Source organism: Zootoca vivipara, chromosome 15 (assembly GCF_963506605.1).
Source record: "Zootoca vivipara chromosome 15, rZooViv1.1, whole genome shotgun sequence".
NCBI lineage: Eukaryota > Metazoa > Chordata > Lepidosauria > Squamata > Lacertidae > Zootoca > Zootoca vivipara.
Window position 1 is genome coordinate 12,468,121 of NC_083290.1, and position 27,530 is coordinate 12,495,650.

Genomic DNA, 27,530 nt, shown 5'->3' on the forward strand with positions numbered 1-27,530 from the left:
CCATTTCTTTACCATTTTCTTTGCCTTTCCCCCTTATTCTTAGTAAACAGATAACAAATTTGGCAACGAATTGTAATAATATCACATTCATTTTTTTAAACAGTGCTTCTGGCCATACAAGTAGTCCCTTTAAACACATGCGACGGTTACCTGAGCCTTGAGATGCATGTGATCTCTGCACAACCCAGTCTTGACTGTGCTGTGCAAACTCTCATCCTGTCACTGCTGCTCATGATCAGCTATAGAGCGAGGGGAGGGGAATGTGCAAATTAAATTAAATGTAGATATTCCTGTTTTGCACAATTTATTCCAAACACAGACTATAGGAGTGAGGGGGTCCCCTAGCAGAATCCTCTGCTATTTATCCATGTAGATTCCAGATTCAGCTGCTTCTCTTTCCAATCCACATAGAGTCCCATTTTTTGTGTTATCCTTGTGGGTCTGAACCCAGAACAGGTTTGAGGGCAGCAGTCAAGAACTGGATCCTATCTGGATCTCCTGCTTACACCCACTCCCATCTCCTTATCTGCTTTCCTAAAGGTAAAGGGACCCCTGACCATTAGGTCCAGTCGTGACCGACTCTGGGGTTGTGGTGCTCATCTCGCATTATTGGCCGAGGGAGCCGGTGCACAGCTTCCAGGTCATGTGGCCAGCATGACTAAGCCGCTTCTGGCCAACCAGAGCAGCACACGGAAACTCCATTTACCTTCCTGCTTGGAGCGGTACCTATTTATCTACTTGCACTTTGATGTGCTTTCGAACTGCTAGGTTGGCAGGAGCTGGGACCAAGCAACGGGAGCTCACCCCATCGTGGGGATTCAAACCGCCGACCACCTGATCGGCAAGCCCTAGGCTCTGTGGTTTAACCCACAGCACCACCCGCTCCTTTTGCTCCTTCCTAGACAGGAGCAAAAGAGAGGATGTGATCTGCTTGGTCAAGGATCAAGGGATGTCTTGGGAGGCCCAGTGACTCATCTTTAGGATGGAGGCGGACAGAGAGATTGCGTCTGAGAAAAGAATCCCCCTCTCTTGACCTTTGGGGTGGTTTATACCCAGTAACTTAGATCAGCGTTTCTCAACCGCTGTTCCGCGGCACACTAGTTCCGCGGCACACTAGAGACGCTGGCTGGTGTGCCGCGACGTGCGGCGACGAGAAGGGTGATTTGCATTGTCACGTGCCTGGCGGCCGCCAATACCAACCACTGACCCGCCGGAAAGCAATATTTGGCAAGTGTTTCTTACAGTCATAATTATAATATAGGGCGGCACAGAGTTAATTTTTTAAACTTTTTTAATGGTGGTGTGCCTCGTGATTTTTTTCACGGAACAAGTGTGCCGTGGCCCAAAAAAGGTTGAGAAACACTGACTTAGATGCTTTCCCAAGATTCAGGGGTGATGTTTGCTTTCTTGGCTTTAGGCCTGGGTTCAGGAGTCTCCTGTAGAACAAATCCCTGAGCTGGCTGTGTGAATATTACAATGTTTTCATGTGGTTTTGTGGGTCAGCTATGGAGGTTATTCATCTCTCAAGAAGACAGCAGACCCGCCAACATCTCACAGAGCACACTTGGAATGCCACAGTTCTTTGTGAGTTGCTCCACTATAGTTTTTATTATTATTATTTGTTGCAGGTATTCATATACCGTTTTTCATCAAACGAGATTGCAAATCCATTTATGAGGAAATCAGACAACAGAATTAAACAGTGGAGTATATCAGCCTTTGACAGCCTAGTTTCCTCTAGAGTCTAGAGGTTTTAGACTACTGGTCCCATTTTTTATTTTGTTTTTCTCTCATGGCATTTAGGTTAAAAAAGAAGAAGCAGATATTCTATACATTGCGTTGCAGGCTGGCAATGAAGAATTGAATCCAATGCTTCTTTGATGAAAATAGGAATGTCTTATTCCATAATCACCATCCTTTTATTAATTAAACCCAAGCCATCTGATTGGGTTGCCCCAGCCAATCTGGGTGGCTTCCAACATATATAAAAACATAATTAAAAAATTCCTTCCAGTAGCACCTTAGAGACCAACTAAGTTTGTCATTGGTACGAGCTTTTGTGTGTATGCACACTTCTTCAGATTTCATGCATGCGCACGAAAGCTCATACCAATGACAAACTCAGTTGGTCTCTAAGGTGCTACAGGAAGGAATTTTTTTAATATGTTTTAATATATGTTGGAATTTTTTTATTTTGTTTAGACTACGGCAGACCAACACGGCTACCTACCTGTAACCAGAAATATAAAAACATAATAAAGCATATACAGGGCTGCCTTCATAGGTCTTCCAAAGGTTGTATAGTGCTGGATTTACATGTAAGCTAAACAAGCTATAGATTAGGGGGAAAGAAACTGGATGTACATTTCCAAAATATAAGATGAAAAAATAAAATAAAACCTATATATAGCAACAGTGTTTTGTGTTGTGCAGGCTCCTATGCTGTAAGCAATGGGCCCCGCCTGCTCCCTAAAATATCACTGGTTTGCTCATTTCTATATATAGGGTGCCTACATTCTGCATGGACTGGTTGCATGACAAAGTAGCTTTAGATACCTATTAGGTCCATAGATTATTACCATACAGTGGTACCTTGGGTTAATAACTTAATTCGTTCTGGAGGTCTGTTCTTAACCTGAGGTACCACTTTAGCTAATGGGGCCTCCCACTGCCGCCGCACAATTTCTGTACTCATCCTGAAGCAAAGTTCTTAACCCGAGGTACTATTTCTGGGTTAGCGGAGTCTGTAACCCGAAGCATCTGTAACCTGAAGCGTCTGTAACCCGAGGTACCACTGTATAGCATATATTCAACACAAAAAACAGTGACAAATTGTTGTTGACAAAGGACAGCTGGACATATAAAGGGCCCTGTTACCTTCAGTAGCTTAGGGCCTCATCAAACCTAAATCCGGCCCTGGGTGGCAAGAGGACTAAGAGCTAAGGAAGACTCAAGAGTCAGAACAAAATGTCAAGAAAGTGTTTAACAGTCTCCAGCTGTGTACACACTCCTGTTTAATCTGCATCCAGTGTGCTCCCACTGCTGGTTTGGGAAGCGGTGAACACATAATGTTAGCCAATATCCATATCTCTCCTGTTGCTTCTTAGGAAATATATATATATTTATTTTGGTCAATAGCTAGTAGAGTTCGTAGGAAATATTTTACATTCTATTTTTGTGTTGTGAACTAACCTGAGATCTATGGATGAAGGGCGGTATACAGCAATTTTTAAATAAAAAAAGGAGTATAAACACCGACAACTGGGAAACACTGGCCTGCGAGCGTTACAATTGGAGAACAGCCTTTACCAAAGGCGTCGTGGACTTTGAAGATGCTTGAACGCAGGACAGAAGGGAGAAACGTGCTAAGAGGAAGGCACGCTTGGCAAACCCTCACCGTGACCAACTCCCACCCGGAAACCTATGTCCCCACTGTGGAAGGATGTGTGGATCCAGAATTGGCCCCCACAGTCACTTACGGACTCACTGTTAAAACCATGTTCATGGAAGACAATCTTGCTTGGCTACGAGTGATTGCCAGAGAAGAAGACAGATTTTTAAAAGTAAAAAATAAAATATTGTTTTATGGTGCGGTTTTCAACGGAACTGAGAAAAATAACAAGCTATCTGTGCTTCCAGCTGGTAATGTGCACTCAGCCTTCATGACATTTGTGGTCCTTTCCAGCCCTAGGATTCTGTGATCTTGTTTGACCCTGTGCCATCCCTGTGAGGGCAGGGCACGGTTGCCCCTGGGTTGAAAATCCTGTGCTTCCTTCTCCCTGTCTCTGTTCCCAGGCTACAATGGCTGGCTGAACCTCACTGAAATTGACCCAGATGAGGAAGTTCAGGGGGAAATCCATCTCCAGATTGAGATCGTTGACAGCGGTGCCGTGAGAAAGCTGCGCTGCACTGTGTTCGATGCCAGGTAAGGCTGCGCTTAGCCAGAGATAAGGTCGCAGGGCAAGGGTATGCAACCTCCCCTCCCCTATGACCTTATGCCATTGTTGTAAAAATTTTGCAGAGCTACACGGCCCTAGAATTAAGTGGATCCTCGACCCAGGAAGAGTCCAGGTATCCTGGCAAGCAGACAAAGTTTAAGCGTCTCCTGCCCACCAAATAACAGAGACCAAACCAGGACGTGCGAAGCAAGGCACTTTTATTTTTGCTGTTGCAACAGGGTCCTTCCTCTCACACAGGAGAACAAGGAAGGAACCCCAAACAAAGATGTCTTGTCCTTAAAAAGAGATTTGAAATTGGTTTCAGCCCACCCCCCAGAAGCATCATCCATATGTCACAGAAGGGGTGTAGCCCAAGACCCCTCTCCCTAGATTCATCATAGGTACATCATGAAAGGGGAGGTCTGGTGGCAGTAATCTGAGCATCCTGGACCCTGCCCCCTGCCCCCAAAACCTAATCAACAAAATTGAGAGATATTTACATTTCCCTGTTTCCCAGCCAAGTTAATCACACCCTTTTGTCTGGCAGTCAGGTATCAGGATGCCAGGGATTATCACTTTAATTCCTGAGACAATGAGAAGGTTCCCCCCCACCCCACTTCTTCCTTGCAGAGGAACACCTGGTCAGAGAGAGTCAAAATGGTGTCAGTCAGGCCTGTTTTCCTGTGCTGCTTCAGACATGTTTCTGTACATTCATGTACATGTTTTATGAACAATTATTATATATATATATATGACCTCAAAATTCTTATAACACCATCCAGCCCTCCGTCTGATTTTAAAATGCTTCCACAAGCTGTAAAGCCCAGACCCTCTGGCTGGAGCAATCTGTTCCTCTTCCGCCACAAAGACTCCTCGGAACTAATCCAGGGTGTAATAAATCTTCCATCCTGGGGCTAATCTGTTACACACCACATATGAGAAAAAGAACCTTCTTTCTCTTTACATCCCAGGGTTCATTGCTGGAGCTCATTTGCTTTGAATGTGTGGTGTTTGCACAGTCTGAGTCAGGCCACCAGCCCTTGCAACTCAGTCTTGCCTACAGCAGTCGTCTTGGGTTTCTGTCCTGGCTCCCAGGTCTATTCAGAGATGCTGCAGATTGGACCTGGGGCCTTCTAGATGCAGAGCATGCACTCTGCCACTGAGCTACTCTGCGTGGAGACTGTCCCTCCCCCCTCGTCTTCTCAGCGGGCCATGGAGGATCAAGCCAAGCCCTTTGTCAGGGAACGTTCTGAGCCCTCTCTAATTGCAAGAACCCTTAATCATGGGGGATTGGCTGACTGAAGGAATGAGCTGTTTTGTTCCTTTAAGAAGAACAGAGGGAACACAGGGCAGCGATGCTGGGTCAGATAGGCAGCCCTTCCAGCTAATAATAATAATAATAATAATTTATTATTTATTATTTATACTCTGCCCATCTGGCTGGGTTTCCCCAGCCACTCTGGGCGGCTTCCAACAGAATATTAAAATACAATAATCTATTAAACATTAAAAACTTCCCTAAACGGGGCTGCCTTCAGATGTCTTCTAAAAGTCTGGTAGTTGTTTTTCTCTACCAGACATCTGGTGGGAGGGCGTTCCACAGGGCGGGTGCCACTACCGAGAAGGCCCTCTGCCTGGTTCCCTGTAACTTGGCTTCTCGCAGCGAGGGAACCGCCAGGAGGACCTCGGCGCTGGACCTCAGTGTCCGGGCAGAATGATGGGGGTGGAGACGCTTCCTTCAGGTATACTGGGCCGAGGCCGTTTAGGGCTTTAAAGGTCAGCACCAACACTTTGAATTGTGCTCATAAATGTACTGGGAGCCAATGTAGGTCTTTCAAGACCGGTGTTACGTGGTCTCGGCAGTTGCTCCTACTCACCAGTCCAGCTGCCGCATTCTGGATTGGTTGTAGTTTCCAGGTCACCTTCAAAGGTAGCCCCACATAAAGCATTGCGGTAGTCCAAGCGAGAGATAACCAGAGCATGCTCCACTCTGGCGAGACAGTTTGCGGGCAGGTAGGGTCTCAGCCTGCATACCAGATGGATAATAAATAATAAAATAATAATAAATCGTTAATAACAAAAATGATGAATGATTTCGGTTCATAGCACTTGTGAAAGTGCTTCCCATAAATTTTCTTGCTCTAGAGCTGGCGCAGTACAGCAGCTAAGAGACTGAGCCCCCACAGGGATTTTAATTTAGTCAATTTTTTGACTGCATTTTATTTTAGTCAATTTTATGTTGGCAGTATATTTTATATTACAGATTTCCCATAGAATACATAATCATTTTTTTTATCGACTTCCCATCCCATTTTCTTTGGTGGTTTTCCTCCCTCATTCTTCCCCTTTGCTGCACCCTATCTTTCTTCTTTTATATCATAACCACAATACAATAATCTCTCATTCTTTCTGTTGCTCATAGTTTGAATTGTGCTCGCGAATTCATCATACTATAATATTTCTTCAAACAGTCTGAAAAAGGCTTCCATTCCTCTTTAAAGCAATCATCGTTCTCTAATTTTAGCTGTTAAATTTTGTAGATTCAGCCTAATCCATTGCTTATCCATTCTTCTTTAGTGGGAAGTTCTTCTTTTCATTTCTGTGCATAAAGAATCATAGCTGCTGTAGTTGCATACATAAACAACCTAATCATCTTTTATGAGGACTTCTGTCCTTATAATCCCTAGATACGTTAGTCGATTTTTAAAAAGTCTATATCCCACCTTTGCTCAAAGGGGCTCAAGGCATCGTGCGTGGCTCTCCCTCTCTCCCTGTTGCCCTCACAACAACCCTGTAGGGTAGGCTAGGCTGAGAGACTGTGACTAAACCAAGGTTTACCCGGTGAGCATCATTACTGAGTAGGGATTTGAATTCTTCCAGGCAGCTTTTGGCAAATGAGCCTCTCTCTCCTGGCCTCAGTCCCCTTCCCTGTTTGCAAAATGGGGAATAATGCTGATGTACCTTACAGGGTTGTTTTTGCTTTTATTTAAATCTGCCTTCTGACAAGTCAGACCTATGGGTCTAACAGACCCATCCAGCCCAGATTGTCCATTCATTGACTGCTAGCGGCTGTCCGGGATCCCCAACTGGGGAATGAATCGGGGATCTTCTGCATGCAAAGCTCTGTTGTAATAGAAATGTAGAATCCACTTTCGCCAGGGTGCTCACTTGCATTAAAAATCAGAGGGGGCGGGCAGGGAAACCAACCAACATATTTGCATAGCTGGTATGAAACAGCGCAGTAGGATTTATGGGTTTGTGGTGGCACAGCAAAGATGAGACAGGAGGCAAAGTTCAGGCTTGCGAGGGTGTAGCTGGGAATGCCTGATCATTGCTGCTGTGCAAGCAACAGGATCTGGCGATGTGAGTCAGAGATGCATTATTATAAAGCAATAAACTCTCCCAATTTTCCTTCCTTTACTGCCTCACGGTATCCACCAGTTCTCTGCTGGAAATAATCCTTTCATTAAAATGAAACCCTCAAACTCGGTGGGAGAAAAACATTGGACGTTCAAAAGGAAGCCTGTGCAGAGTGATGCTGTGTTTGAATACTGGGCCCCTGGAAGAGAGTGCAAAGCCATATGCTGAGGGCTAGTGGGGGTGTTGTTGTTTGGTCGTGTCGGACTCTTCGTGACCCCATGGACCAGAGCACGCCAGCCATTCCTGTCTTCCACTGCCTCCTGCAGTTTGGTCAGACTCATGTTGGTAGCTTCGAGAACACTGTCCAACCATCTTGTCCTCTGTCGTCCCCTTCTCCTTGTGCCCTCCATCTTTCCCAACATCAGGGTCTTTTCCAGGGAGTCTTCTCTTTTCATGAGGTGGCCAAAGTATTGCAGCCTCAGCTTCAGGATTTGTCCTTCCAGTGAGCACTCAGGGCTGAATTCCTTAAGAATGGATAGGTTTGATCTACTTGCAGTCCATGGGACTCTCAAGAGTCTCCTCCAGCACCATAATTCAGAAGCATCAATTCTTTGGCAATCAGCCTTCTTTATGGTCCAGCTCTCGCTTCCATACATCACTGCTGGGAAAGTGGGGGTTTTAAGGGATGATAATACTACAGAAGGATGTTAGAAAACAGCAACACAAGCCATTTGACGGAAAGAGAAAACGTGGGGAGAAATTTACGGGAGCCATGACAGTGTGACGGAGATTGTGACGCCATGTGCCATCGAAGAGACTCTTACTTTTTTGTTCGTTCTTTGTTTACGTGCTTTCTTCTGAGCCTCAGATCTAAAAGTGCCCAAATTTGCTCATTCTTCAGCTTGCTGTATAGCCTTCTCTGTTTCTCTTATGTAAATTAAGTAACCGAGGTTGTGAATAAGGTTACAAGTAATAGGCCAAGCCAAGGCATTTTGCAGAAGGAAATCGCAACCCCACCCTCAAATAAAGGCAGGCTGTGTACATACACACCATATATTTAAAGCACATACACACCCTTGCAAAAAATTATCGGAATGGTAGTTTGCTGGGAATTTCAGGGGTAAACTACAGTTCCCAGAGTTCTATTCTTCGGGGTGGGAGATGTTCTTTAAATGCTCCTGTCAGTTTGGGTTTCTCTGTTCCTCAGTTTTTCAGTCTTAACTTCAGTTTGCAACATTTCCACGTCAGTCTGTGGAATGTTTTTCCCCAGTCCTCACAAAAAATCATAAGCATTTTAATGCACATTCCTCCTAATATACACATGTATGGATTTTGCCTAATACACCCATATTTTTTGCAAGCAGTGTCCAATAAACAGTCCAGGATGTGTGCCTGGGTTAATTATCCCTTCACATATGCTGATTCCAGGGGATGAACAGTGGTTATCCCCCATCTTGAACACACATGAGTTTAGCTGTTAACCTAACGGAGGGTTTCAAAAAGTGAAAATTCACACACATTTGTTGAGCTTTTTGTGGGAGGGCAAAGTCGTTCAACTTTTTTTTTGTAGGGGGCAAAGTTGTTCAGCTTTTTTTCCTGCAAAATCTCCCAAAACAATCTGAAATTTTTGATCTCTATTTTTAAGGAATTTTGCCAAAAAAACCTACCACTTCTGACATGGGTTGCCCCGGACATTTTAACCGATTTTTGGAAATTCCGCCTTGGAGCTACCGTGTTTCTCCTAAAATAAGACACGTCTTATATTTATTTTTCCTCCAAAAAAACACACCACGGCTTATTTTCTGGTGATGTCTTATTTTTTTGAGCGGGAGCTGGCAACAGCATGCTGCGCCGAGCCCCGACCTGTTGAGAGCCGGCAGCAGCGCACCGCGCGGGACCCGTTGAGAGCCGGGGAGCAGAAAATAAAAATGGCAAGGCTGCCCTTGTAACAAAGCACAATAATACCGTAATTCTGCGGAGCTCAGCGGGGTTCCGGCCCTCCCATTTGCGTGCTGCTGGGGAGCAGAAGAAACGCCGTGATCCAAGGATCCAAATGCGTCGGCGGAGCAGGAAGCAGCCGCATAGGCGGCTGTGAGAGAAGCGGCAGCGGAGGAACCGGCAAGAGGCAGCTGCACGGGAGCCGCTTCGGGGAGCGCAGCGCAGCGCGAAGAGCCTGGTGAGAGGCAGCTGTGGATGAAGCCCGGGATCTGCGTGGGCGACTGGGGGCGAGCGCCCTGAGCGCTGCGGCGGTGGCGAAGAGGCGCCCGATCAGCTGAGAAGCGGGCTGATCGGGCGCCTCTTCGCTACCGCCACAGCGCTCAGGGCGCTCGTCCCCAGTCGCCCACGCAGATCCCGGGCTTCACCTGCAGCCGCAGCTGCCTCTCACCAGGCTCTTCGCGCTGCGCTGCACTCCCCGAAGCGGTTCCCACCCCCGCAAAACACAGTGAGGCGGCCGCGGGGGAAGTGCCGAGAGCGCCCAGGAGCGCGGCTGCAGCGACGGTAATCCCAGGGGCTGCGGAGGTGGCTGTGGGCGCGCGCCAAGCCCCAAAGCACGGCGGCGGCGCTGGAGACAGCCACTGCGAGTGGCATGAAAAGAAGAAGATCGCCAGCAAGCGCGCTGTTGCCTCTTGCCGGCTCTTCCGAACGCGCTTAAATGCCTTCCTTTCCTTGCCAGACCTGCTCCCCCCCGGCTTATTTTCGGGGGATGTCTTATATTTATTCTACTAATGAAAAGCATGACATGGCTTATTTTTGAGGACCGTCTTATTTTAGGAGAAACACTGTATTTCCGACAGATGAATCCCAGATGTGTCCGTGAAAATCCCAGCCCTGCTTAACATACCAGTTCTAATCAAATCCTTACATTTATTAAACCCCAAGCAATTTAGCACCCACAGATCTATAACAATATCCTCCTTCCTTCACAGAGATTTGGCTCGGAAAGACAGAAACGGAGCGTCTGATCCGTTCGTCAGAGTCCGCTATAATGGCAAGACGCAGGAAACTTTGGTGAGCTCCAGCTGTAAGGAAAACAAAACAAGGTGCCGGTGTTGGGGGGGGGTTAGGGGAAGGGCTACATAAAGCATTTAAGGGCAGATCCATGCCAGGCACAGAAAGTATGTTGCTCTCCCCTAGAAAGTACCACGGGAACTGTAGTTTAAGGTTGTTGGGAATGACGCTCTGTAAGGCTGAAACTGCCCTTAGAGCTTATCCCTTATCCTGGGATCGTTTAGGGTGGGGAGCTGTGAGCTTTAAATGTGTGGTCTGGATCTGTGCTCTGGAAAAGTAGCCAGTGCATCTGCCAACTATATCCCACTTTCGTATTTGTTTCCCTAGCCTTAAGTCCAGATGGGCAGGGTACAAATACAGTGGTACCTCTGGGTAAGAATTTAATCGTTCTGGAGGTCTGTTCTTAACCTGAAACTGTTCTTAACCTGAGGTACCATTTTAGTTAATGGGGCCTCCCATTGCCACTGTGCCACTGGCACACAATTTCTGTTCTCATCCTGAGGTAAAGTTCTTAACCTGAGGTACTACTTCTGGGTTAAATAAAAAAATTCCTTCAGTAGCACCTTAAAGACCAACTAAGTTTTTATTTTGGTATGAGCTTTTGTGTGCATGCACACTTCTTCAGATACACAGATACACTGAAACAGAAGTAACCAGACCCTTATGTATATTCAGAGGGTGGTGGGGGTGGGTGGGAATGGGTGATGGGCTGATAGGAGTGGTAAACCTGTTGATGGCTGTTAACGACTGCTGATGACTGCAATAGGTCCTGCGGGGAAAAAGCAAGGGCTGAGGCGCTAAAGAAAGCTTGATCATGCATAATGAGATAAGAATCCTATGTCTTTGTTCATCCCAGGTGGCTCCATGGTTTTAAGCTTGGTAATGAGTTCCAATTCAGCAACTTCCCTTTGCTGAATTGAAGTTGCTGAATTGGAACTCATTACCAAGCTTAAAATGAGTCGTGACTGCGGCCGTGCCTTGCCTCGCCCTCGCCCGCCCTGCCACCCCCTCTCGCCTGCCCGACCCTCCCGTCCTCTCCAGCCAAGCAGGGTAGCCGCCAACGCTGCCAGCCCCAGAAGCACAAGGTGGCCGCTGCCGCGGCGGCGCTGGCCCTGTAGCCCTGGCCATGTTCCCACTTCTTGGCCCCTCCCCTTCCCTCCCGTGCCTTGGCCCCTCCCCTGAACGACCATGGCTTCCCCCCCTAGTTTTGATCCTGGCTACGCCCCTGCCTCCTCCTGTTCTCACCAGCATCTTTTAAAGAATTTGCTTTCGGGAGGAAGAATTTGCTTCCTTTATTGGCTTTGCCTGTTGTCCAGGTGATCAAAAAATCTTGCTACCCAAGGTGGAACGAGACCTTTGAGTTCGACCTGGACGAGTCGGCCGTGGAGAAGCTCTGCGTCATCGAAGTATGGGATTGGGATCTCGTCAGCAGGAATGATTTTCTGGGGAAGGTGAGCAGCGGGGAAAGAGGGCTTGGAAGAAGACAGACATTTAAATGTTCTCCCAGCAAGGGGAATGTCCTGTTCAAAGGCCAATCTCTTCGTTTTTCTGCCTTTGCATTCTGTGTACTTTTTTTTTTTTTAGGAACCCCCGCTTTGAGGAGGGTGGGGGAATAAGCATTTTAAAATCAAATACGATTGCAGCAAGCATGTGGAAAAGGCTGGAGTGACGGGCAGATGGAAAAAATGGTCCTACATTTGGTGTGCCTCTTGTACACTGCCCCGTGCAATTGGAGGGCGGGTTTTAAATGCTTCTCATATATAAAAATAAATGGAAAAAGCTGCCGCTCAGGGAATGCAGCTCTCGACAGACAAGGGCATTGTCTTCTTACAATACTGAATTTATGGGGGTGCTCAGAAGTGTGGCTGAGTGCCCAGTTTTTGGTATACATTGCTAACCAATAGGTCTTTCCTGTTCCCTGCTCCCAGGCCTGTATAGTGTTGGGGGCAGCCAGGTACACTTACCCCAGGCCTCAGAGGGCTAAGCCGGCTGGTGGGCCCTGCCCTGCCAGTTTATAACTTTATTCTAACAACATTCCTGCCCTGAGCCTCAGACTAGCTGTGCATGGGCGTACCTGCTCCTATCTGGTTATGTTTTTTTTGAAATGGGATGTGCTGGGGGGACATGGAAGATCATGAAGCCTTGCTTCAGATGGGAGAAAGCACAGCTCTCTCTTTTCCTTTCCTTTTGCAGGTAGTATTCAATGTCCAAGGGCTGGATGCAGTCCAACAAGAGGAAGGGTGGTTTATGCTCCGACCGGACAAATCAAAGCCAAGGCGGGACGAGTGAGTCTCTGTTTTCCAAAGGGGAGCTTGTTTGCCCCTAAGTCACCCGGTATGGGATTTTGCTGTTGCCACAGTCCTGCTAGAGTGTTTAAGGAATGCGGGGGGCACTGTGGTCTAGACCACTGAGCCCCTTGGGCTTGCCGATCAGAAGGTCGGCAGTTCGAATCCCCGTGAGGGGGTGAGCTCCCATTGCTCTGTCCCAGTTCCTGCCAACCTAGCAGTTAGAAAGCATGTCAAGTGCAAGTAGATAAATAGGTACCGCTGCAGCAGGAAGGTAAACGGTGTTTCCGTGCACTCTGGTTTCCGTCACGGTGTTCCGTTGCGCCAGAAGCGGTTTAGTCATGCTGGCCACATGACCTGGAAAGCTGTCTGTGGACAAACTTCGGCTCCCTCGGCTTGAAAGCGAGATGAGCGCCACAACCCCATAGTCGCCTTTGACTGGACTTAACCGTCCAGGGGTCCTTTACCTTTTACCTTTACCTTTAGAGTGTTTGCCTTACTTACCTTACTGGACTTGTCCCTGATGAAATAGTTTCTCCTTGGAGCCAGGGGCATAAAAATCTCTTCTGCCCAGGGGTGGCGGCAGAGGTCATTTATTGATTCCTTTCGTAAAATTTACGTCCCACTTGACGGTATAGAAAAGCCTCAAAGCAGTTTCATAAATGCAGCCCTGCATCCTAGCATTACCCAGTCATTGCTGTTCCGCTATAAAGCTGTAGAAGGAGAAGGAATTGTCTCCAGCGTTTTATTCCACGCGGTTTTCTACGCGCCCCGGTTTAAGTTCAAATATCAGCAAAGGAACTTTACCGTCAGGGTCGCTCCATGCAACAGGCTTCTCGCTGGGTAAGTCGCTCACTTTGCCTCAGTGCCCAGGGTCCTTCCTCTCCTCAGCTTTTTTTGCGAGGGATACCAAGGAAACCATGCAGGCACCACCGGCTTTTCGGGCGGGGAGCGCTTCCCCGACCTTTTAACTATGTTTGGGGGACGTTTAGCCGTCCGTCACCCCCTTTAACCCAGCGAAATTCCCCAAAAGCTAGAGAGCTCCGGGGGCGCGTTGGTTTGCGATCCGCGGCAAAACCGGAAGTCCCCTTCAAAACAGAACCTAAAGACTGCTACAAAACCACAAGGGCCTGTAGCTCATGTCCTAACTGAGACCTGTGGCTCTCTAGGCATCCTTGCTGGCTGTGAGTGATGGAAGTTGCATTTGAGTAGCATCTCTCCTGAAGGATTCTGTGGTCCACGGTGGGACCACGTAGCTAGTTTGCATCTACCGCATGACACCCTTTCCCCTTCCTTTCCAGGGGCAACCTGGGCTCCCTACACCTCCAGCTGCAGCTTCGGGACGAGACGGTGCTTCCGTCCATCCACTACCAGCCTCTTGTCCAGCTTCTGTGCCAGGAAGTTAAAGCAGGTGCCCAGGTGAGATCCATTGCTTTTGGCGGGCAGGCCCTTGGAACTGGGGTGACCCAGGTCCTTCCCTTCGCTCAGCTGTAAGGCTCGCTGGCTCACCAGTCGTTCTCTCTTAGTTTAACCTACTTCGCAGGGTTGTTGTGAGTATAGAAATGCATTTGGAACCAGTGCATGCTGCCTTTAGCTTTTTGGGAGAAAGGTAGGACAGCGATCTTAGAGGTGCGCCCCTGTTTAGACATGCATTCCCCTGATCTCCAGGCCTGAACCTCCTGATCTAATCGCTTTAATTGTTAATGCTGTTTTTAATGGGCTTGTTTTATTGCACTTCTTAATTATAGACACTTGGAATGCCTTGACGAAATTGACTTATTGTGCACTTTGATTGCACATGGATATGTTTTGTAATTTGGTTTTACACTTGTAAGCTGCTTAGAAGCCATGTTGGCAAGCGAGCAGAATGTTATATAAATAAATAACGCCGTTAAAGAAATATTTGACGATGTTGAGAATACACCCCCCCCCTAATTTTGTGCATGCAAGTGCGGTGGGGGAACTCTCCGTCATGCTTTAATTGAATTTTTTTTCTCCTCCTCCTGAGGTTCATGTGCGTTACAGCCTCCCTGGGGGGGGGTCTATCTCCTCAGCCACTCCCCTACTTTTTTCCCCCTCCTGGCAGGACGGGAAAGTCCATTTAATAACCCTGATTGACGACACAACGACCGCTGAGTGCAGGCAGGAAGTTGCCATTAACCTTGTCAAGCTCTTCGTGGGCCAAGGGTTGGCCAAAGAGTTCTTGGACCTCCTCTTCAAGCTGGAACTGGATAAAACCGGTAAGGATCCTGGGCGCATCACTGGGACATGGGAGGGTACCATGCTCTGTACAGCTGGGGTACCATTTTATGTCACTAGAATGGAGGAGAGAGTACAATGCATAGGGGGGAGGAATGATGAGAAGAAGAGGAAGAGGAAGAGGAAGAGGAAGTAGTTTATTATTACCCCGCCCATCTGGCTGGGTTTCCCCGGCCACTCTGGGCAGCTTCCAACAAAATATTAAAATACAATGGTCTGTTAAACATTAAAAGCTTCCCTAAACAGGGCTGCCTTCAGATGTCCTCTAAAAGTCTGGTAGTTGTTTTCCTCTTTGACATCTGGTGGGAGGGCGTTCCACAGGGCGGGTGCCACTACTGAGAAGGCCCTCTGCCTGGTTCCCTGTAACTTGGCTTCTCGCAGCAAGGGAACCGCCAGAAGGCCCTCGGCACCGGACGATGTTCAGTCCTGCTCCCAAAAACTGATCGGTTGGACCTGGGCATGGGCAATTCCTTACCACATATGGCATTTCCAGACTGCTACTGTAATTTGGGTGGGATTCAGTCGCATGCTGGCAAATTCAGATTCCTAGAATCATAGATGGGGCAGCTCAGTAGAAGGGAGCTTCCTATGTTCCTGTGTTCTGTTTCAGATGAGCCAAACACTCTGTTTCGGAGCAACTCTCTAGCCTCTAAGTCAGTGGAGTCATTTCTGAAGGTACTTGATGGGTTTGTGGTTCACTTGTGTGAATCTTGATTATGTTTATACCTTTCTGTTTTTCCATCCATCTATATATCTCCCGGGGTAGCTCAGTCAGAGCACGAGCCTCTCAGTCTCGGGGTCGTGGGTTCAAGCCCCATGTTGGGCAAAAGATTCCTGCATTTCAGGGGGGGCTGGACTAGAGGGGAGCCTCGTGGTCCCTTCGCACTCTACGATTTTATGATTCTCTACCACCGTCTGATCATTCAACCCTCTCTCTCCGGTTCTGCCCCCAAATCTTCCCACCTGCAGGTGGCAGGGATGCAGTACCTCCACAGAGTCCTTGGGCCGACAATCAACCGAGTGTTTGAAGAGAAGAGATGCGTTGAGCTGGATCCCAGCAAAGTGGAGAGCAAGGATATTGGGTAAGAGAGCCGGGACCAGGGAACTTTCTCAGGCTGTGCATATTGCTGTGAGTTTTGGGAGCGAGGGTTAGTACGCAGGACGCCAGGGTGGGTCTCTACTCATTTCTGGGGGTCCTGGATTCAGCAGGGGTTAAAACTGAATAGGTTGGTGAAGTAGGCAGGAAGGCCAGCTTCTTGCTGGATGAGTTGATGGCCCTAAATACTGTTGGTAGTAGAACAGAGGAAGCTGTGCTGTGCCAGAAAGCAAATGGGTGGGCCCCTGTTATGTACTAAGCTTGGATCCTAGAACAATAGGCAAGTAGGATCCTAGAATGCAACAACTGATTGGCTTGCAGGAGAAGACCAATCAGGCTCTAGGAAGAAGTTAATCAGCCTATTAGGCTGGTAGGATCGTAGAATGCAACAACTGATTGGCCTGCAGAAAAAGACCAATCAGGCCCCAGGAGGGAAGCAGAATCAGCCAATCAAACGGGACTCGTGTAAATAATATATAAAAGCCTGGGGTTTGGGGGGGCATTTCATCCACTGTTTTACAAGCTGCAATAAAGACCATGAAGTCACTACAGGACTCCGAGTATATATCAGCCCCTCTCCCTCACCTGGATGCTAGTGAGTGGGAAGAACTATAGCCAAGAATGGCTGAGCTGGGCTAGAAGCAGGCAGAAGCAGAGAGTGAGAGTTGTGCTTGATTTCTGCTTCAATCCAAGCCTGTGAGCAAGACTTTCTGGGGTGTTTGATGTGATCCCCTCTATCATAGGCCCAGGTTTTGTGTGTGTGTGTGTGTGTGTGTGTGTGTGTGTGTGTGTGTGTGTATATATATATATATATATATATATATATATATATATATATATATATAATATGTGTGTGTGTGTGTGTGTGTGTGTGTGTGTGTGTGTGTGTGTATAAACGCTTTATCTTAAAGACTCCCCTGTCCCTCATTCCAAGGAAACCAAACCCTGGGTAAGCACCCGGAACCACCGAAATCTTGCACCACTCTGAAATTTTTGTGGTGTGCAATAATATGGGCAGACACACACATGATATAGTATCACAACACTCCACTATGACTAGGAAAATACAGCAATGACATTGTTCCACTTCCATTGAGCACAGTTAAATTATTAAAACGTGGTCACGTGTGTGGAGGCCCAAACTGCGGTCCCTTGCGATTTACTCCTGTTTGCGATTTGCGCAAGAAACACCAGATTCTATTTGTAAAACCAGTTCATACATTTATATCCTGTCTTTCCTCCTGGAGCTCGAGGCAACGCACGTGCTCCCCTTGCCTTCCGTTTAATCCTCACAACAGCCCTGTGGTGTAGGTTAGGCTGAGCGAGACAGCGGCTGACCCAAGGGTCACACCCAGCGAGCTTCACGGCAGAGGGAGGGGATTTGAAAGCCTGGTCCCTGCAAGGGCCTGGACTAAACCACGTTGGCTTATGCAGATGGCAGCAATGATGCCAGAAAGGTGGCACAATCTCGGGGGCGGGAAATCCATTTATTTCTTTTTGTTCCTCTTCCTGCGGCAGCTGCTCCAGCCTCCATCGGATCCAGAGCGAAAGCGACGTCATCCAGCAGAGTGCTCAGCACCTTCGGTCCTATCTCGGCGACCTGCTTGGCACCATCGCCAAGTCCGCCAAGGCGTGTCCCGCCGTCATCCGTGCCACTTTCCAGCTGCTCTTCAAGAGGGTTGGGGAACAGTTCCCCGAAGAGAAGGATCAGGTCAGCACAGTGGGACCCTCCTCCTCATCGCCTCTGTCCTGGCCTGCTCTAACCACTGAACTGCACCGCTTCACCCACTACGGACATTCTGGTCAAACATGGGAGGGTTTTTCATCATATTTGCTTGGCAGGTGCTTGAGCAGTGTGGTTGCCAAGAATTGTCCCTTGAGGACTAGGAGCTTGGGCCAGCAGATGCTGACTAGTGGCTAGCACAGGCTCTCTCTCTCCCTTCCCCCATCCCTTTTGGATGTTGACATCTGTGTTATCACTCCTTTTTCACTTGCAGAATGTGAAGTTCATCGCCATCACCAGTTTCCTCTGCCTTCGCTTCTTCTCTCCGGCCATCATGTCCCCCAAATTGTTCCACCTGCAGGAGAAGCACGCAGACGCCCGCACCAGCCGCACCCTCCTGCTCCTGGCCAAGGTAAGAGCCTGGCTGGGCTTCACCTCCTGGACAAGAAGGAGAGCACCTGCTTTTAAATCCAACCCCAGCATCTGCACACAGAAAATGCTGGCCCTGTGATCAGAGCTGGCTGCCATTTTAATTCCCCACAATGCCCCTGATGTTAGCATCACTGAGGAATTATGGGAAATGGGAACGGCAGCTCCTGGAGCCAGCCACCATTTTAATTTCACACATGGCTCCCATTTTTATTTCACACAATTCCCCTGGTCTTAGCTGCCAAGTATCCCGTTTTTCGCGGGAAACCCCCAGATTTTAATCTGTTTCCCGCTGTTCTCCCGAATGGAGAAAAATCCCGGAAATCCCCCAGATTTCCTACCTGCCAGGGAGCCTCCATTTTGGGTGCTGCTCTGCCCATGTGTGGGCACCGGAAATCGGGCAGAGTGGCACCGGAAGTCGCTTCTCCGCTCTGCCCGATTTCCGATGCCCACACATGGGCAGAGCGGCCCCGGAAGTTGCTTCTACGCATTTTTCAGCGGGAGACTTGGCAGGTATGCCCCTGGTGTTAGTATCACTCTGGGGAATTGTGGGAAATTAGAACAGCAACTCCTAGAGCCAGCCCCCATTTTAATTTCTCAAATGGCTGCCATTTTAATTTCCCACAGTGCCCCTGGAGTTAGCATCACTCCGGGGAATTGTGGGGAATGGCAGCTCCTAGAGCCAGCCACCTGGTGCTATTTGAACACTACTTCTGCTTCCCACATGGACTGTGTCCAAGGTCTCCCAGAGAGCTTCCTAGAATTTTCGAATTGAAAGGGCCATCAAGGGTCATCTAGTCCAACCCCATGCAACACAGGAATCTCAACTAAAATACTGGTAACAGATGGCCATCCAACCTCTGCTTAAAAAGCTGCAAGAAAGGGGAGTCCACAACCTCCCAAGGGAGACCGTTCCACTGTCAAACAGCTCTTACCGTCAGAAAAGTTTTCCTGATGTTTAGTTCGAATCTCCTTTCTTGTAACTTGAAGCCATTGGGTTCAGGTCCTACCTTCCAGAGCAGGAGAAAACAAGCTTGCTCCATCTTCCATGTGACAGCCCTTTAGATATTTGAAGGTGGCCATCGTAGCACCTCTCAGTCTCCGTTCCCCCCCCCCCAAACTAAACATACCCAGCTCCCTTGACTGTTTCTCATAAGACTTGGATTCCAGGCCCATCATCATCTTGGTTGCCCTCCTCTGCACACCTTCCAGCTTGTCAATATTCTTCTTAAATGGTGGAGCCCAGACCTAGCTGTCCAGGACCTGAAGCACAGGTCTCCTCTGCCTCTTAGGCCCCCTGTGTCCTCTCTGCCATGCACCACACCAGCTTTTCACTTGATTTGTGGAGGCCTGTCCTTGACCTGTGGTCACCTCTCTGAATTCTCGCTTGCCAGGCTGTTCAGAATGTGGGGAACATGGACGCCGGTATCAGCCGTACCAAGGAACCCTGGATGGCTCCACTGCAGCCCACCATCCAACAGGGCGTCGCACAGATGAAGCGGTTCCTCCTCCAGTTGATTGACATTGAGGAGAAAGAAGGTTGGTGACTGAGGGCAGCCCCAAGCGCCTGGATCTGGTTCCCTCTGCTTGTGGATTGGAGGGAAAGAAGGTGCTTTGCAGGGCTACCAAATAATCATTTTCTTACTGGTGTGACCAATGAACAGCGTTTTATTTGGGGTGGCGGTTGTGGGGTGAGCTTGAAAACCAGGAGTCAGGCACCCACGCCGTATATATAACGCACATTTAAAGCATGCTCCTTCCCACAAAGAATCTTGGGAACTGTATTTTTTTTAAAAAAAAAAATTTTTAATTGATTTTACAAAATTGATTGCGAAAACAAACACAACAATACCCAACACAATAATACATTACAATACAATACAAACAAACAAACAAAAAATACCAATTTAATATAAATTCAGGGACCCAGGTGGCGCTGTGGGTTAAACCACTGAGCCAGGCCCTACGGCTTGCTGATCAGAAGGTTGGTGGTTCGAATCCCTGTGACGGGGTGAGCTCCCGATGCTTGGTCCCAGCTCCTGCCAACCTAGCAGTTCGAAAGCATGTGAAAATGCAAGTAGATAAATAGGAACCGCTACAGCGGGAAGGTAAATGGCGTTTCCATGTGCTGCTCTGGTTTGCCAGAAGCGGCTTTGTCATGCTGGCCACATGACCTGGAAGCTATACGCCGGCTCTCTCGGCCAATAATGCGAGATGAGCGTGCAACCCCAGAGTCGGTCACGACTGGACCTAATGGTCAGGGGTCCCTTTACCTTTACCTTTACCTTTACCTAATATAAATTCAATTTTTATCATTGTTATATGGGCTTCCCCATGTCCCCACTATCTGATTTCCATTTCCAATCCAATTTAGCAATTTATTATATCATATTTATATACATTTTATATCGCTTAACCCTATTTATGAATTCTTCACATTCCTGCCTTTCTCCCCCCCCACGACCTCCCCCTGCCACCAGAAGACCCCAGAGTGAGGAAAAGAGAAGGGCAGTTCTTTATATCCAGCCTCTCCCCACTCCCACCCATGAATCTTGGGAACTATAGTTCACCCCTCGCAAGGCTGCAGTTCCCAGCAACCCTAAACAAACTACATTGCCCAGAATTCTTTGAGGTGGGCATAGTATGTACACAGGCAAAGCGACTGGGATATGAACTTTCGCCCTCACCCCCCACCAGATCCTAGGTGGCAAACCGTTCTCTCTTTTTCTCAGGGTGGATCTACACTATAACTAAGTCAGAAATTAAATCGTTATAACCACACACAAAAAACCCTGTGTAAAAAAATCGCGCAGAAAATTTGTTTGCTCTCTGGAGCCATCTGCTGTTGTATGTTTGGAACACATTCAAAGTGTGGCTTTTTAACTAATGTAGCTGAGTCCTCAGTCTTTCTCGCTGCAATATGGGGCTAGATAATAATGACTTACCTTACAGAGTAAGCTGTATGTGACACACTTTGATTGCTAGGTGGGTTGATTTAAAAAATAAAATCCAGTCAGTTTTGTTCTGGTTTTGTACTATCTTTGCAGAATTAGGCCCGCAGAGGTCCCCCTCCCTGCAGACCCAGGTTGTGAAAGAAGGGCCTCTGTTTATCTATAAGGCCAGAAGCAAAGGCCCTCTCCTCTCGTCCTCCTTTAAGAAGCTCTACTTCTCCCTAACCAGCGAAGCCCTCACCTGTGCCAAGACACCAAGCTGCAAGGTAAGGAGGCAGCAGGGAGGGCTGCTGCTGTCATGGCCGCCTGGTGGACTTTCCAGAAGGTTCTAGAAAGCCACTGCCACGGGCACAGGGTATCGGATTACACGGGCTTTCGCCTGATCCAACAGGGCTCCTCCACCTGTGACGTACTTACGGGACTTGTCTTTTCAGAAAAGCTCCTTCATCACACCAGCCAGCATCCGGGCAGCCGAAAAGGTGGAGGAGAAGAGCTTTGGCAACTCTCACGTCATGCAGATCATCTACGCCAACGAGGCTGGCCAGACAGACACCGCTTACCTGCAGTGCAAGGTTGCCGTAGTTGGGGATCCATTTTAGGTGGGGAGGGAGAGCCTACAGCAGGCATCCCCAAACTGTGGCCCTCCAGATGTTGTGGCCTACAACTCGCATGATCCCTAGCTAACAGGACCAGTGGTCGGGGAAGATGGGAATTGTAGTCCAAAACATCTGGAGAGCCGAAGTTTGGGGATGCCTGGCCTACAGTCATAGCTGTCAACCCTCCCTTTTTTGCGGGAAAGTCCCTTATTCCAAGCCACAGCTGTCAACCTTCCCTTTTTTTGCTGGAAATTCCCTTATTCCAGCGCCGTTTCCCGCTGCTATCCTGGATTGTTAGATATACCGTAGACCAGGGGTCAGCAACCTTTTTCAGCCGTGGTCCGGTCCACCATCCCTCAGACCATGTGGTGGGCCAGACTATATTTTGGGGGGAAATGAACGAATTCCTATGCCCCACAAATAACCGAGAGATGCATTTTAAATAAAAGGACACATTCTACTCATGTAAAAACACGCTGATTCCTGAACTGTCCGCGGGCTGGATTTAGAAGGCGATTGGGCTGCATCCGGCCCACGGGCCTTAGGTTGCCTACCCCTGCCGTAGACTGTCCCCGGGACAGGTGAGGCTCCTGATCCCTTATTTTCAAATCCGAAAGTTGACAGCTATGCTACAGTGGGTGATGACAGTGGTTCCAGCAGCACGCCATTTGCAAGCCTGTTGTTTTCTCGAGAGGCTTGGAAAGTGGCACATGGCTTGCTCCTTTTGTCCCGCTGCTTTTTCATTGGTCCAGCATGTTTTGCAGCACTAACAAAAACGAACAGACAGACAGACAGAAAAACAAACAAACAAAAAAGCATTTCTTGGAAACAGGACCTGCAATGCCTGCTTGACCCGAGGGCAGAACACATGAGCACCCAACAAACAATTTTACTTGTGCCATTTCAGCATTCAGTATGTGGCTGAAGGCCAGCCAGTTGAAATCACACAAATTAAATTAAAGGGGAGCATCCCATCTATGCTCCCCTTTACTTATATCTCTTTATCTCCTCCTCCCCTGTTTGACTTCCACTTATCTCTCTCTCGGGTTCGTCAGATGCTATATTACAGTACTGCTTCCCCAGATTTCTTCTAATATATAACCTAGGATATCCTATATATACAAATTCATCTTTCATCCATTCAATCAACTTAAAACAAATCATAGCTGTTCATTACGAGATCTTAAAAATAAACCCAGGATTTTATGGTGGGGCACTGTCTTTTCATGTATTCTCCAAACTTATCCCAATTGCCGTCTCTGTCTCTGTGACTTTTCAGTGTGTGAACGAACTCAACCAGTGGCTGTCGGCCTTGCGGAAGGTTTGTGTGAACAACGCAGGGATGCTGTGCTCCTACCACCCCGGCGTATTCCGAGGAGACAAATGGAGCTGCTGCCACCAAAAGGACAAAGGCGGTACTGTGCCCTTTATTGGCCAACGCTATCCCAGTGACATAGAATCATAGAATTGTGGAGTGGGAAGGGATCCCCGAGGATCATCTAGTCTAACCCCCTCCAACGCTAAAGCATCCATGACAGGCGGCCATCCAGCCTCTACTTAAAAACCTCCCATGAAAGGAGAGTCCACAATCTCCTGAGGGTGTCTGTTCCACTGTTGAACGGCTCTTACTGTCAGAAAGTTCAGTAGGGTGGCAGTTGCCTTCAACCTTACTTTTAAATAATAAAATAAAGCCTTTATTTAGCAAAATATAAGCTGTGAAGGAGCGGGCAGAATTACACCAAGAAAAGAAAAGAAAAAAGAAAATGATTTCTATGTATTAGCCCTTGCTAACATTTTCTGTGATAACATGGAACTCCCTCCCACAAGAAATCTATGTGTCGCTTTTTGTGGCCCTCTAGATATTCTTAGGGATGCGGGTGGCACTGTGGTCTAAACCACAGAGCCTAGAGCCTAGGTGAGCTCCCGTTGCTCGGTCCCAGCTCCTGCCCACCTAGCAGTTCGAAAGCACATCAAAGTGCAAGTACATAAATCCGTACCACTCCGGCGGGAAGGTAAACGGTGTTTCCGTGTGCTGCTCTGGTTCACCAGAAGTGGCTTAGTCATGCTGGCCACATGACCTGGAAGCTGTCTGCGGACAAACACCGGCTCCCTTGGCCTATAGAGCGAGATGAGCACGCAACCCCAGAGTTGTCCACGACTGGACCTAACGGTCAGGGGTACCTTTACCTTTAGATGTTCTTAGACTACAACTCCCATTAGCTTTGTCTGCTGACTGGGGCTGATGGGATTTGGAGCCCAATAATTTTTGAAGGACCACAAATGATCATGATGTTGTTGTTGTTGTTCCATTATATGCCACCTTTTTCCACCAAGGAGTATCCATGGTTCTCCCCCTCCTCAATTCAGTCCCTACAACAACCCTGTGAGGTAGGCTAGGCTGAGAGACTGACTGGCCCAAGGTCACCCAGTGAGCTTCATGGCTGAGTCGGGATTTGAACCCTGGTCTCTCCCAGGTACTAGTCCAGTACTCTAACCACTGTACGACACTGACACTCACTCACCCCTGGCTTAGCTCTTACAGCAGCCTTCCTTTGACATGAGTATGCTCCCTCAAAACCTTGTTGAATACACATGGCAGGAACAAAAACCCTTCAGCCTTTCATTAAAACTGGGCCTCCTTAAATAAACCTCACTTTAAAACAACACTCCTTTGCCTGCTAGGACTGGGCTGTGACAAAACCCGGCATGGAGTTACTCTGCGGGAATGGAATGACCCTTTGGATCCCGACTTAGAGGCTCAGTTGATTTTCCGACACTTGCTTGGGGTGCGAGAAGCAATGAGGTAAGTTGACTGGCCCTCCCTCCCGCCCTCCCTTCCTGAATTACAAGGTATGCTTGTGGGTGGGTCTCACTTTTAATTGTTTTATGGGTTTTTTTAAAAATGGTGTACTATAAACAACCAAGCCATAGAACTCTCTGCTCATTCCGTTGCGGAGGTAATTCTAGGGTGCACTAACCCCCACCCTTTCATTTCTTACTGTTCAAAGGGAAAAATATTTGGAACTGTCAACTCTGGAGAAAAATGAAAATCTTCATTTGACCCAGAATGAAGGTATGACTCAACAGTACCGTTTTAACTGTGGAGAGCGAAGTGGACTGAAGCTGGATTGGTCATAAAGCCATGGAGTTGGAAGGGGACCCCGTGGGATCGGTTATCTAGTCGAACCCCCTGTAATGCAGGAATCACAGTTGAATAATCTGACAGGTGGCCATTGAACCTCTTTTTAACACCCTCCAATGGAGGAGAGACCACCTTGCAAGGTTGTCCATTCTACCGTCAAGCAGCTCCTACTGTCAGAAAGTTGTCTCTAATGTTTAGTTAGAATCTCCTTCCTTATCATTTGAAGCCATTGGTTTCCTCTCCACTGGAGCAGCAGAAAACAAGTTTTCTCCATCTTCCCTGTCACAGCCCTTCAGATAGTTGAAGAGGGCTCTCGTATCACCTCTCAGCCTTCTCTTCTCCAAGCTAAACAACACCCCCCCAACTGTTCCCCATAAGGCTTGGTTTCCAGATCCTTCAAGCTTTATCAGTTCACTTTCTCAGGGGGAACAAAAGACTTTTCAGGCCAGCTTCTGTAAGGGAGGGAGAGTTGTCAGTTTGGCTGGGATTATGACACTGCAGAGCAGCAGACTAGAAAAGAGATCCCAGGGTATAGGGAAGCTCAGAGGCAAGCAGGCTGAAGAAAGCAGAAATATTCTTTTAGCATGAAGGCTTGACCCAAAAGTAATGAAGTAGTATGGAAAACGGGATTCTTTGGTTGAAAAATTTCAATTTAAACATGGGAACCTCTTTCGATTTAAAGATGTTCAATAGAAAATTCAGCAGTGGGAAAGCCTTGGTTGCCTCTGCTCTTTTTAAAGAATACTTAACACTTTGGGTTGAATACTCAAACATGGATGGCTCTCTCCAGCCATCATCATCATCATCATCATCATTATTAAAAGGTACTTCTTGCAGCAGAGGGACACGGGTGGCGCTGGGGGTTAAACCACTGAGCCTCTTGGGCTTGCTGATCAGAAGGTCGGTGGTTCGAATCCCTGCGACGGGGTGAGCTCCCGTTGCTCGGTCCCAGCTCCTGCCAACCTAGCAGTTCGAAAGCACGTCAAAGTGCAAGTAGGTAAATGGGTACCGCTCTGGCGGGAAGGTAAATGCGTTTCCATGCGCTGCTCTGGTTTTGCCAGAAGCGGCTCAGTCATGCTGGCCACATGACCCGGAAAGCTGTCTGCGGACAAATGCTGGCTCCCATGGCCTATAGAGCGAGATGAGCGCGCAACCCCAGAGTCATCTGTGACTGGACTGGTCCATTTACCTTTATCTTTACTTCTTACAGCATGACTAAAGAAAGGGAGATTCATGCATCCTTACTGATATATTGACAAACTACTGTGAATGGACTACCTGCACATAATCCTGTTCTCTCTCTCTCTCTCTCTCTCTCTCTCTCTCTCTCTCCTGCTACAGACCCTGAAAATGCCGAGGGACCTAGCCGGCTTTTCCAGGTGTTGCAAGATCTTGAAGAAATTCACAGTAAGGAGCTTTCCCGGTTGAGCGACTTGGCTAACCAGGACCGAAATCATCTTGTGGAGCTGCAGACGTGACTGTTCGCACAGGCTAGGCCCACTTCTGCCTCCTTCGGGCAGTTCTGCTGCCAAACATCTGGAATAGAGGGTGTTTCTCCTCTTTCTGTCTCTCTTTCTCTCTCTCTCTCTGGACTTGTGATCACCTGATGGGATGGAAATGGGATAGAGTGGGGCCCTGATTCTCATAACCTGCATCACCTTTCCTTTTGGGAACGACTCTCCCTGCCAAGTCCTCTGAACTCTGAAGACAAAACTGAGATCAATTTAGGAGACGCGACACAAAAGCATTAATCTTCAACAGTCTAATAAAACAGCAACTATAGGGTTGCCGTATTTCAAAAATTCTGGAGTTTTTAAAAAAAGGAAAACCAGCAAGGTTTTTTCCCCCCTGCCCTAAACAACTACTGTAAAAAAAGTTCAGCCCCTAGCCTTAATGGAACATCAAAGCTGGTTGTTTTATCGCCTGTGATTGTCATCCAGAACTCAGCGTTCTTGAGAACTGCAGATTTAACTGTTTGAAAAGAATAAGAAAAAGTAGGTTTCTAGACCTCATGACAGGTGCTTTTGAAAATACATAGAGTGGTCTACTGTGTTCGAGGGTGAAGAAGTGAGTGACCAGGAGCGAGGCCTTGGGGTTGCAGTGGGTAGCTCAGTCAAGATGTTAGCCTTGTATGTGGCGGGGGGAAAAGGTAAATTCCATGCTAGGAAAGAAACTGAAAATAAAACTGCCAGTTATCCTATTGCTGTTATACAAATCTATGGTGCAGCCACATTTTGAGTGCTGTGTCGCCTCACCCAAAAAGGATATTGTAGGGTCCGAAAACATTCAGGAAACAGAAAGCAAAATGATCAAGGGGATTCCCTTTTTCGTTTCAAGAAAAGGCAAGCAAGAAGGGTCGCTTGATGGAAGCCTATAAAATTCTGCATGTCATGCAGAAAGTGTTAGTTACAGGTAGGTAGCCGTGTTGGTCTGAGTCGAAGCAAAATAAAAAAATTCCTTCAGTAGCACCTTAAAGACCAACTAAGTTTATATTTTGGTATGAGCTTTCGTGTGCATGCACACTTCTTCAGATACACTTCTTCAGATCTGAAGAAGTGTGCATGCACACGAAAGCTCATACCAAAATATAAACTTAGTTGGTCTTTAAGGTGCTACTGAAGGAATTTTTTTATTATGCAGAAAGTGGATAGAGAAAAGTTTTTCTCCCTCTCTCATTAGGCTAGAACTTGTAGCCATTCTGTGAAGCTGAATGTTGGAAGGTTCAGGATAAAAAAGGAGGGG

The 27,530-nt window shown here is 47.7% G+C and overlaps 1 protein-coding gene across 3 annotated transcripts in view; it reads left to right on the top strand.

Moving 5' to 3' along the window:
* LOC118097070 (ras GTPase-activating protein 4B) overlaps window positions 1-27,285 on the top strand; it is a 51,932-nt gene extending 24,647 nt beyond the window's left edge. Inside the window, exons 5-21 of one of the 3 annotated variants that reach the window (XM_035139656.2) lie at window positions 3,796-3,925; window positions 10,226-10,307; window positions 11,624-11,758; window positions 12,501-12,592; window positions 13,894-14,011; window positions 14,679-14,832; window positions 15,462-15,526; window positions 15,821-15,933; window positions 17,466-17,658; window positions 17,945-18,082; window positions 19,494-19,638; window positions 21,147-21,316; window positions 21,485-21,622; window positions 22,926-23,061; window positions 24,329-24,449; window positions 24,655-24,719; window positions 26,130-27,285. In XM_035139656.2, coding sequence (XP_034995547.1) covers window positions 3,796-3,925; window positions 10,226-10,307; window positions 11,624-11,758; window positions 12,501-12,592; window positions 13,894-14,011; window positions 14,679-14,832; window positions 15,462-15,526; window positions 15,821-15,933; window positions 17,466-17,658; window positions 17,945-18,082; window positions 19,494-19,638; window positions 21,147-21,316; window positions 21,485-21,622; window positions 22,926-23,061; window positions 24,329-24,449; window positions 24,655-24,719; window positions 26,130-26,266 — 2,132 coding nt within the window. In that variant the 3' untranslated portion in view covers window positions 26,267-27,285. Of the gene's footprint in view, window positions 1-3,793; window positions 3,926-10,225; window positions 10,308-11,623; window positions 11,759-12,500; window positions 12,593-13,893; window positions 14,012-14,678; window positions 14,833-15,461; window positions 15,527-15,820; window positions 15,934-17,465; window positions 17,659-17,944; window positions 18,083-19,493; window positions 19,639-21,146; window positions 21,317-21,484; window positions 21,623-22,925; window positions 23,062-24,328; window positions 24,450-24,654; window positions 24,720-26,129 lie in introns of those variants that run through there. The other 2 variants (XM_035139658.2, XM_035139659.2) reach the window with 2 other exon arrangements.
* The last annotated feature ends 245 nt before the right edge of the window (window positions 27,286-27,530 follow it).